General features: G+C 42.6%; 1 protein-coding gene across 1 annotated transcript; it reads right to left on the reverse strand.

The window, feature by feature from the left end:
* Positions 1 to 83: 83 nt before the first annotated feature.
* polr3h (polymerase (RNA) III (DNA directed) polypeptide H) lies at positions 84 to 6,714 on the reverse strand. The gene is made up of 7 exons (XM_085453614.1): positions 6,637 to 6,714; positions 6,282 to 6,416; positions 5,129 to 5,225; positions 4,863 to 4,949; positions 3,860 to 3,923; positions 3,495 to 3,729; positions 84 to 639 (listed from the first exon to the last, which is right to left on the reverse strand). The coding sequence occupies exons 1-7, from the start codon at positions 6,652 to 6,654 to the stop codon at positions 589 to 591; spliced, it is 687 nt and encodes a 228-aa protein (XP_085309740.1). The 5' UTR covers positions 6,655 to 6,714; the 3' UTR covers positions 84 to 588.
* Positions 6,715 to 12,086: the final 5,372 nt, after the last annotated feature.

Here is a 12,086-nt window from a genome sequence, read left to right on the forward strand (position 1 = left end):
CACTGAAGGATTTAAAGGCTGCTCACTAATCCTTTCTGATATACTTTCTATAATCACACAGAATGAAAAATCCACAGAGCAGCTAGCTCTCATTTCGACTTTTATTGTGGAGGAAAAAAACAGGAAGGGGTGGGGGGTTAGCACACACTGAGGATGTGTGCAGCAGATCCTGGAGGTGGAGGTATGTCAAATAAAAATAACATCTTTTACAACATGCAATGCTGGTGACATATTCTTTTTGATTTTGCCGCTGGATGCAGTTTATATATACAGTAGGGTCACACTTATTTCTCCCCCCTGCCTGAAAGATTTCAACTTAATTACATTAAATGGTAAATAATATTCTTGCATAAAGTCAGTGCTTCCATACAAACTGTCTCGTCCCTTTTAAATTACCCCACGTTGTGCATGTGACACAGAAAGGACTGCTGCTCAAAAGGCACCAAGGAAGAACTGGTTCTCCATCACACGGATGCCACATGGGTGGAAACAGGCACCAAAACAGTGGGGTTCAGCGACCTTTGCCGAGGGTCCCTCGTGCCTCAGATCAGCTATGATGTTTGAACAGCTAGCGTTAAAGACTCAGTGCTAGCTGTTCCACCATGACAGCAGCCCGAGCCCTGGCTCACAGATGGTGCCCTGAAACAAAAAGTGGAAAAGGTCAGGGTGGGTGTGATCCTTGACTTTTAGAAGAGTTCAAGCCACTGCACATCCACAAGGCTGTGTAGGTCTCTTGTTTCAGGAAAACGTATACATACCGGTCACATCATACTTCAATTCTTGGTGTAGTAGACACAAAGAAAATCAATGCTGGCTACTATGCTTTCACATAAAGCTGAAGAGCTGAAAAGAGCAACTTGTCACTATGGAAGAACTCAGATTTTACAGATGCCACTCACATTATCTATTCTGCTTACAGGTCTTGTTCGTTATGAATTTTCCATCAATTTTCTCCAGTTTTAAGCATCAATTAAGCTTCTAAATGATCCCCGGGTCTGAACACAACACAACACAGAAACAGCAGAAAAAAAGCTTCCAAAAAGCTAAAAGCTCCACTGCCACAAGTTTGACATTATTTTGCAATCCAGCATTTAAAAAGTTATCTATAAATAAGCATGTACCTAATTTTGTATGCATGAGTAAAGAGAGACAAAACTATTTGGGGCTTGATAAATTTTTTTAACATGCACACACATAACATTTTAATAGTGACCCATTTTTAGACGTGAATGTAATGATATTTGTCTCGCATCAGTGCTGCACCTTCCTCTTACTTCTTTGTACACTAATGTAAATGTCCTGTATCAGTCGGGTTAGGTAAAGATAGCAAAGTTTATGGTCTTCTACTGCACTGCAAACAGGAGTCAGGAGTTCATAGGAAATATCTACTTTAATCAAGTGTTTTATCTTGCTATCTCTAGATGTCCGAGCTCCCAGCATCATTTTCATGAGACCGAACAGCACGACCATAAGAAACGAGGTCTAGCTCCAAAGGTGGTCCCCCCAGAAAAGCTAGAGAACAAAACTGCTATTGCCTTCTTGTTTTTTTTTTCTTAGCTTGTGACACTGACACAACACATCCCACTGCCTAACACAGAGGGATGCAAAAGTCTTGATCACTTTAGTCACACAGTGGTAATTACTTCTTTCACTAGAGCGATGAAAAGGATGGTTTAAAAAAAAACTTTTCTTGTGTCCATTTAGAGACAGCTTGGTAAGAAAAACCTGGTTGACTCCTTCAGCCATACAGATGAAGGCAACGCCTTAATTACCACACGGTTACAGTTAGCGCCATAATTTGTTGGGCACTTTTTTGTCGTTTTTGCCTCTCAACATCACTGCAGTGGATTTTATATCGATCAGTCATAATGCGAGCTTTAATTCAAGGGGTTAAAGGAAAGCATTGCATTAAGTGTTACCAGTGTTGGGAAGGTTACTATTAAAATGTATTCCAAAATGAGTAACAGTAGGGTGGACATTAGGTAAGGCTGCAAATTTTGCAGCGATCTCATATAGAAAACTATTCCGTGCATATATAAAACAGGTCCACGGCTCCGAACCGTAGTAAAGGGACCTCTGGCTAATGTGTTGGGCTCCGTGTCGGGCTCGTAACCAAAAACTAGCTTTACTTTCTTGTCTGGGTCAACTTTGCTAGCGAGAGACAGAGAGAAGCGTTGAAAGGCTGCTTCAACAGAACTTATTGTTTCGGAGGAAAACACGAACACAGTGTACAGTCGAGTCTTAATAGCTTACTTACAACTGGACTACACTGCCCATGAGGCTACATTCGTTAGGGCTATGCCTGTAACACTCTGCCTGTTGCCCTCATATTAAAAGATTTTTTGAACAATAATTTTAAAAAATATTTCTTCACGTCATAATGCAGGCTGCATGTAGAGGTGACCTGGGCCGCGAGATTGAGACACAGGCATTGGAGCCTCTTAATGCATGTTTTTTGGGGTTTCCACCAGCGTGGAATTACCAAAAATAGAGAGCGCACAGCCTAACATATGAAACAGGAAAAGACCGCTGTGTAATCCATCGCTTTCAACAAAGTAACTTTATTCTGAATACCACCTCTTGAAATGGTAACTGTAACAAAATACAGTTACTCATATTTTGTATTTTCAATACGTAACGCCGGTACATGTATCCCAATACTCCAGACATTTTTATACAAAGTCCGTCATGTACAAAGGCTCAGAATTAACTGATCAACTGGTTAATTGTCATTTAAAAATAGAGATAGTTTTTAAAAACTGGATGGAAACACTTTGTAGTCAGTGACTGTGAAGTCTTGAAAGACCTGTGGTCATCGCCAAATGCTCCGTCTCCTCCTTTGAGATGCTCTACCTCATTCAGTAGCTGCTTGTTTGTGTTGTATTTGTGGGTGTCAGGTGACTGACTCAGCCACCGAAGAACCTCCCGTTTCTTGAGTTAAATTTACAGTTTAATTCGGGTCATTATCCAGTTTTGCGGCATTTGTCTGAATCTCAACAGCGAGTTCAGCGCTCTACACTTCACAATTTATCCTGCTGCTTCAAAAATGGGTAACGTCATCAATAAACACCAGTAAACCAGTTACACAGGTATGTCTATATGTATATATGCAATAACATTTCCACTGCAACACTTCCATGTTTGACAGGCAATGCGGTATTATGTGGCTTATCACTCCTTCATACTTTCCTCTATCTGTCAGTCAAGTTCGTCTTGATTTCTCCTTGTTGCTCTTTTAGATGTTTTCAGGTGAGATCTAATCTTACCTTCTTATCCTTGAGTGTAACCAGCAGTTTGCACTTTGCTATAAACTCTCTGTATTTCCATTAATGAAAGTGTCTCTTTTTTTTGTGAAACGCTTTGAATTAAAAGCTGAAAGTCTGCAATTTCACTGCACTTCAGTCACATCTGACTTTTGATTTAAAACTGATTGCGGTAGTAAAACACAGCTTTATGATGTTTAATGAAGACGATAAGAAAGTGTATTTTCTTACAATCAGCGTATATGGTGCCTCTTTCTTCTCCCCGCCGTCTTCTTTCGGTGGTGCCGTTGACTGTCCCGGTTGTGCCGCCGTATCAGAGGCGGCAGTGGCCGGGCCTGTTGGTGACGTATCCACAAAGACTTCATCTGTCACCCTGAAACGGATCTCCTCTCCTTGGTCCATGTAGAGGTCATGGGCACCCTCATCGGTCTCATACTCCCAAAGCCAAACTTGCTCGGCTTCATCACTGAAGTGGCAACTAAGGAAGGCTTCACTTAAGCTAAGAAAATAACCTAAACATCATTTTGATTATAATAACAGGGATTTGGAAACAAACCTGCACTTTATGTAATTCACAGAAACGTATGTCAGGATACAATTTTGCAGGCTGCTGAAGTGACTCTGGTGGGATGAGAATGTCATCAAAGAAGCCCATGGTCACTGTGAAGCAGAGAAGTGCTTTAGAAAGGTACTTTTATATTGCCTGCTGCAGATGAAAGTAGGGACACAGGAAGTTTCTTAAGCAGACTTTAAAGAAAAGCTTCACGATCATCTTTAAATACCTTGTAGAAAATATTTTAATCAAAAATCATATATAATGATGTTTTTTTATATACAGTATTTACAAAGACTGCGCAATGAGAAGACTGCACATAAGATGCGACCGACCCGCTTGCATATGAACTTCTTTCTAAAGGCACAAAAACAGGGAGGAGAATATTTAAATCAAGCGTCCAAACTGATTTACTAAAATTCACAACGCACGGTGCTAATTGTTCCAATATTTAAAGCCAAAAAAAAATCCCATGATCGTGGTGGTAACACTCCAGTAACTGCAACTGAAAGCTGTTTGGTATGTAGACTTGAAACAGGGTCTTGTGCAGTAAGTTTGACAACACGGTAGATGAGCTCATCCATGATTTTGAATGATGCGGTGGGACTGATTTTGTATTCTCCTGTTTCTATGATCTTTTGATACAGTGTTTGACATTCTGTAGGTTCCTGCTGTGCCTTCCATACTGTCTTAACCATAATGGAAAGTTATTTGGAGGGTACCAATAAAGCATACATGAGGGTGGCACCTTCTGGCACTGGAGACACTGACAAGTTATTTATATTTTTTAAGCAAAAGGTTCCAAAATGTTGATTTGTAGACAGTCTCTGCATTACTGCACAGTTAATAGCTTAAATACTGGTTAAAAAAAACTTCTAAAGATGTCACCCTGAACTCTGGGAGATTTTGATGGTTGGTTTCGAGGCTAATATCAGTCAGCAAGGAGAATGCTTGTTTGTTGCCGCCCTAACCTTCCTCTGAGGGTGTGGAGAATAAACGTGCAGACACATGTGTTAAAATGGTGCTGTGCAGATGTCAAAAATTACCGTAAACTCCCTCCTGACTGCAGTACTTGATCTTGCCGATGAGGATCTCATCAAGGAAGGGGTGAAAAACAACATACCTGAAATGAACTGACACAAAGACCAGAGAAGGTAAGGAGGAGGTACCACTCACCACCATCTACCTTGTTTGTGCACTAACAGTAGAAAAAGGTGAGTTTTGCTTTGATGTCTGAGGTATTACAAGCAGTATATGACTTTAACTCAACTACAGCAAGGCTGTCTCAGCTATTTGATGATGATCGTCATACCTTTGGTGTGAGAGGCTCCATCTCCTGGGAATATATAGGAGTCCTCGAGTTTTGTGATGTCGTACAAGCAGATGCAGAGTCCCACGTTATAGACCACCTAATGTAAGCACAGCACTACACAATTTAACACACAAACTTCTGCTAAAAGGACAATATATGTTCAGTATTTTAGCTGCCAAATACTGGTATTATGTGCTTGCTAATAAATGCTTCCTTGTCTATAAATCAGGACTCTGCTATATGCCTAATATAAATACAGTAGCAACATATTTTTAAGGAATAATATTAAATGTATCTTTTTTTTTTAGCCAAAAAGACAAAGTAAAGAATATTTTTCAGAGCTGTGTGCACTTTTTAAAGACATGTAAATATTTACATTTCTCACAGAATCATTTCCATTCCTCATTATGGGTTAGAGTACTGATGATGGCAGGTTTATTTACAGCACTGAGGCTCAGTTTCCGAAAGAAAGACCAGTCTTATCCTAAAAATGTTTGTAAATGGAATTCCCTATTAAAATTGTTGTATCTCAAGTCTAGGTGGCAATGCCATGTCTTCTCTTACTGAAGATGCCTCAATACATTGCATCTCTTCTCAAAGTACTACTCATGAGGTGAACTATCAAGAACTTCAGTGTTTAAAGGCTTGTACCGTTGAAGGAGACTAGTAATGGGTATCTAAAGGCTTTTTTGATCAGGCTCTGACCACAGGAGTAGTTCAGATAACCTGGATGGGTCTCAGCAAGGTTTAGGGTCACCAGATGCCATGGAAACATTAGCCTTTCTTGAACTCTATTAGAGGGATGATCACTTTCCACAACATACGCCCTCATTTTATGTTTTAGTGATAACGATGATAATGGTGAGTGCTTTCCAAGATCTCACACAGGTGTTCGAGTTATCTAAGCCCTTTGTTTAGTGACCTACACTAGTTTTATCTGCTAAAGGGCAAAGTGAAACCAAATCGTACTGAATAACAGAGCCACTGAATCCACTCAGTGCAGAGGTCGGGTTTTTCCTTGCATTTGCCACCCACGCGTATAGCTTAAAAATAAGAGGATGAATTTATAAAGGACCCTGGATGAACTGTTAGTACAGCTTATGTTTTGTGTGGTGAAAATTGATCCTAAGTCTGCTAGAATTGTCTCCATCACCTTGTTGGCCAGTTTCTTGTTCAGTTCCTCCGCAACAGCCTCGTTGAGTTGCCGGTGAAAATTCCACGGCGGAATCCGCACCGTGTCGACCATTTCCACCAGCACGAACATGACCGGACACTGGTCACCTACCCACTAATTAACATGCGTTGAAATAATAATAAAAGCAATAAAAACATTAATTAATGATTAGAAAGTAGTATCCACGTTTCTTGTTTGTTTGTTTTTGCGACAGCTGATTTACGGCATGTCGCAATTCTAAACGGCTACGGCAGGTTTTTGGTGCCACCTAGTGGATGTAACACTGCAATTGCTAAAAAATACCGCAAACCATGGACTCGTTAGTGTAACATACCACGGCCTGCCACGACATGCCAGAAAGGGCCAAAAGCTTGGAGGTTCTGGTACTTCATACCCCCGGCTGTGTAGTCCAGAAGGGTCAAGTCAAGTCAGAAAACCTGGTCTGTTGAGGGCAATTACCAAAGTCACCTTGAATTTGGTTGCTACTTTATTACCGAGATTACGGTAAGGGTGCTGAGTAGCTGAATAAGAAGTCTGCGCTGCAATTTTGAAATTGTTAATTTGTTAGCAAAAGTTACATTCTGCTACTTAATCCAATACAGGTTTTTATAATAAATTATTATACATACATCATAAATCATAACCAAAAATGTGATGAGTCATAAATCATGTAATAATTAAATCCTTAAGAGCTGACGACAAATCTGTAAAGAAATTCCATTTTGACTTTCGTTCTATCGACAATTATTATTGATTGATTGATTTTCATTACAACAAAGATTTAATAGGTTTATGTAAATTATTGTTATTAATAATAACAATAATAATTCATGTTTAAGTTTAACTCATGTCAGTCCATGGTAACTGTCTTATCATACTAGTGTACATTTAAAAAAAAATATTAGTGTTACATCTTGATGCATGCTCAATCATCCAGGAAAGTAAATCTCCAAAAGATGATTCTGTTCATCTGGACGTAGCGTTTTGTGGGAGAAACGTTTCATCACTCATCCAAGTGACTTCTTCAGTCTCAGCTGACTGCAGGTTTCCCCAAATCTTATAAACAGTACATTTGCATAATGACTGAAACCAGCCCACTGAAGGGACAATGGGCTCGGAGGTCAGTTCCTTAATCATAATTATGCAAATTCTCATGACCACTGATCAACAACCACTGATCAATGGCCGTGAGTACCATTCACAGAGAGTTGGGGAATGGCTACAATCACAGCATTGTAAGATGGCGAAAGATGTACCCTTAGGCCCCCTCCTCGATTCAGAGATGGTCTTTCCCTTTTCACGTAAATGGCCTCCTTGACTCCGCGCTCAAACCAGCGTTCCATCCTGGACAGGGAGGAACGCTGGTTTGAGCGCGGAGTCAAGGAGGCCATGGCTGTTGATCAATGGTCCTAACCCTAACCTTAAGAGAGCTGTGCATAAACAAATACTCCCAAACTTCAATAAACTGAGGCAACATTGTAAAGAAGAGTCGGTCGAAATTCCTCCTCCACAGTTTGCAAAACTCTGAACATATTTTAATGACAGCTGATGTTTACTCTCCACTTGAGTTAACACAGCAAAACACACTTTTCAGCTTTTTGTGTATTTTTAAACTAAGTTGGGTTTTTTGTTTCTTTTTTGACACCTGGAATGTAAATGTGCATTTCTTTAATGCATGAAGCCTCAGGGTTTGTGTTTGTGTGAACAGTGTGATTTATAGTCGCCTGCACCAACATCGTGCCAAATGCATTTGCCTTCTGCCTGTTAGATTTTAACTCACAAAAATGTACTTGTGGGAAACTGGCACAAGTACAGGGGAGAAATTAGAGCACTGTGTGTGCTGCCCACATCCGTGCACCCAGCAACTGAATCAGGAGGAGCCACAGTCAGCTGATCTGGAGTCTGATCTCTCCGTAGCAGAGGGCCCAAAAAATGCACCAAGGAACAGATGCTCTTTAAAGAGATCATAAATGCCGTAATTACAAGCGCCTCAAGAAAGGCAAAGGTGTCACCATCCGAAGAGTCAGCGTCTCTGTGGGCGCAAGTTAAAGAAAAACCACTAAATATCAAACAAAAGAGGATCAAAAGTCTTGAAAAAGCCATTTTTAAAGACATTTCAAAGGTGCTGGATATTCCATAAAGACTGCACTGGCTGTAGCTCAGCCGCACCAGGAAGTGGTCATTCAAAGATCGCCTCTTCCGAAAGAAGCGAAAACTACGAACAAGGTTATTCTCATGGTGTGGTGTGGAAAAACAGAGGACGATGGAGGCCAACTACCAGAAACTAAAAAGATCTCCAAAAGACTTTTACAAGAGTTCGAAGATAATATATTTCCAATCACCATCTGGTGTTAGTGGCAGATCTTATGATGCTGACAAAAAAGAGCATGCGAGCGCACTTATTTATGCTGTACATGCTGCAAAAACTTCCCACTAAAAACCTTTGGTTAAGCAATGGATCCAAAGAGATGCAAAGGAAGAGGTGGAGGAGGAGGAGGTGGTCTAGGACACCGGGAGGAGGTGGGGGAACATAATTGGCCATCGGGCTCTTGTAAATGTCCCTGGTCAGCGTGGAGGGAATGTCACTATGTGCGCAGCCATCAGAACAACGAGGAATACTCCACTGCCATGCAATTCTAGGAACCTATAACACTATGCTTCTCCTTGCTTTTCTTGATGGTCTAAAACAACATATGTTCCAGCTGGACTACAGGGAACCAGCACAGCCAGAGCAGCCTCACTAAGTTGTTGTTTGGGATAATGTCAGCTTCCATCGTGCTGCTCTGGTTCATTACTGGTTTACCAAAAACACTAATGTCTTTCTGCCTGCATACTCTCCCTTTCTAAACCCAATAGAGGAGTTATTTTCGGCATGGTGGTGGAAAGTGTACGACAGAGAACCTTATGTCCGTGTTCACCTCCTACGGGCCATGGAAGAAGCCTGCCTAGATATATCAGTAGATGCATGCCAGGGGTGGATCAGGCATGCATGAGGATTTTACCCCCACTGCCTGGCCAGGGCCAATATAGCCTGTGATGTGGATGAGATTTTCTGGCCTGACTCAGACCAAAGACAAGATGCTGAGGTGGAATAATGTTTTTGGTGTGTGTTGTACTGTATGGTACATGAATAAAAATGTGCCACTGTAGATACATTGGTTGCGTCTTTTGTGTTCATTATGTGAAAAGGTTTAGAGGGGAAGAACCACAAGCAACGTAACTTGCCAGTTTTGGAAATATTGTTTTTAATTTATTGCACCAATGTGTAAGACTATGTTATAGTGTGTGTGTTTTTGAGGCCTTGTGTGTGATGTCTGTGGGCAAAGTTTGGTTTTTCAGCAATAGTGAATGGTTTTGAGTTTAGAGCTTCATTTTGACCCAACAATACAATGTTTGGGAAATTGGGTGAGACGTTATGGATTTGTGTTTACTGTTTGATTGATCCTTTTGATTTGTGATCCTCTGGAGCTTCTTCTGAACCGAGAGAGCAGGGAATCCAGCTGATGGTGAGCGTGTTGAGTATTTACCTAAACAGACCACTACTCCCCAAAATCCAGACTCTGTGTTTCCCTTCCTCTTGATAGACTCTTCTACCACACCAAGCATCCAGCTTGTACTGTCTCCAACCTCGACATCCCAGCTGTGAGTCCCTGAGTTAAAGCCCTCAGAGCTCATGACAGAATAGAACCAATCAAACCTCTCTGGATTATCAGGAAGCCGCTGCCTCGCTCCTTCTCTCACTGTTCAGATCTTTAGACATGATAAGGTCTGGATGAGCAGTGTTTGGGTCCAGAATGAGAGGAGTGTAGGAGACCATGTTCTTCATGTTGTTCCAGATGTTGAAGGTCAAGTTGCCCAGGTGTTTGGCTCAGTCTATCAGAGCTCCTGAAGGCAGCTGTGGATCATCCAGCAGGGGGCAGCGCTGGACTTTTTCAAACGAGAACAGCTTGTACAACTGAGGGATCGTATAAGAACCGGAAAGGGCATGTTTAGAGGTGTGGGCCTGCTCCTGAAATTAAATTATTTTATCTCCAAAAATGTGTGAGTGCAGGTGTTTATTGCAGGTCAAAAAACATTTTCTGAAGCTCAGAAAATAAATTGTGACTCAGTGTTGTAAGCTTTTGTTTCAGGCTTTCTTCTGGTTATTTGTCAGTTTCCCCAACAGTGGGAGTGTTGTCCAGTCACACAAAAACAGGTGGTGTTTAGATGGATTCACTTTGTTACAGACCTATAAAATGAAATGGATTGTAAACATGTGTTTTTGGCTCCTCTCACTGAACAACCAACAGTTACTGCAGGGTGGGCAACTCCAGGCCTCAAGGATATCACCCAGAGATGGGCCTGAGATGGCCCTATATATATACACACACACACACACATAAAAAAAAAAAACACCCAGCACGCCCCTGCGGGCGGTTTATCCTTCAAGCTCGGGTCCTCTACCAGAGGCCTGGGAGCTTGAGGGTCCTGCGCAGTATCTTAGCTGTTCCCAGGACTGCGCTCTTCTGGACAGAGATCTCCGGTGTTGTTCCCGGGATCTGCTGGAGCCACTCGCCTAGCTTGGGAGTCACCGCACCTAGTGCTCCGATTACCACGGGGACCACCGTTACCTTCACCCTCCACATCCTCTCGAGCTCTTCTCTGAGCCCTTGGTATTTCTCCAGCTTCTCGTGTTCCTTCTTCCTGATATTGCTGTCATTCGGAACCGCTACATCGATCACTACGGCCGTCTTCTTCTGTTTGTCTACCACCACTATGTCCGGTTGGTTAGCCACCACCATTTTGTCCGTCTCTATCTGGAAGTCCCACAGGATCTTAGCTCGGTCATTCTCCACCACCCTTGGGGGCATCTCCCATTTTGACCTCGGGACTTCCAGGTTGTACTCAGCACAGATGTTCCTGTACACTATGCCGGCCACTTGGTTATGGCGTTCCATGTATGCCTTGCCTGCTAGCATCTTGCACCCTGCTGTTATGTGCTGGATTGTCTCTGGGGCATCTTTACACAGCCTGCACCTGGAGTCTTGCCTGGTGTGATAGACCCCAGCCTCTATGGATCTTGTGCTCAGAGCTTGTTCTTGTGCTGCCATGATTAGTGCCTCTGTGCTGTCTTTCAGTCCAGCTTTGTCCAGCCACTGGTAGGATTTCTGGATATCAGCCACCTCCTCTATCTGCCGGTGGTACATACCGTGCAGGGGCCTGTCCTTCCATGATGGTTCCTCGTCTCCATCCTCTTTCTTGGGTTTCTGCTGCCTGAGGTATTCACTGAGCACTCGGTCAGTTGGGGCCATCTTCCCAATGTATTCTTGGATGTTCCTTGTCTCATCCTGGACTGTGGTGCTGACACTCACCAGTCCCCGGCCCCCTTCCTTCCGCTTAGCGTACAGCCTCAGGGTGCTGGACTTGGGGTGAAACCCTCCATGCATGGTAAGGAGCTTTCTTGTCTTTATGTCAGTGGCTTCTATCTCCTCCTTTGGCCAGCCTATTACCCCAGCAGGGTACCTGATCACGGGCAGGGCGTACGTGTTGATGGCCCGGATCTTGTTCTTACCATTCAGCTGACTCCTCAGGACTTGCCTGACCCTCTGCAGGTACTTGGTGGTTGCAGCCTTTCTAGCGGCCTCTTCATGGTTCCCATTTGCCTGCGGGATCCCCAAGTACTTGTAACTGTCCTCTATGTCTGCAATGTTGCCTTCTGGTAGTTCAATCCCCTCAGTTCTGACTACCTTCCCTCTCTTTGTTACCATCCGACTACACTTCTCCAGTCCAAACGACATTCCAATG

Source organism: Copadichromis virginalis, linkage group LG4 (genome assembly GCF_057382275.1).
Source record: "Copadichromis virginalis isolate Kocher_CV1m ecotype Utaka linkage group LG4, C_Virginalis_male_GT1.1, whole genome shotgun sequence".
Lineage (NCBI taxonomy): Eukaryota > Metazoa > Chordata > Actinopteri > Cichliformes > Cichlidae > Copadichromis > Copadichromis virginalis.

Excerpts from the sequence above, each read along its gene's own strand:
- polr3h (XM_085453614.1), bottom strand. Across the intron at positions 4,950-5,128 it reads TGGAGCCTCTCACACCAAAG|TTCATTTCAGGTATGTTGTT; the intron begins GTATGACGATCA and ends TCTTTGTGTCAG. Across the intron at positions 3,924-4,862 it reads CAGTCAGGAGGGAGTTTACG|TGACCATGGGCTTCTTTGAT; the intron begins GTAATTTTTGAC and ends TCTGCTTCACAG.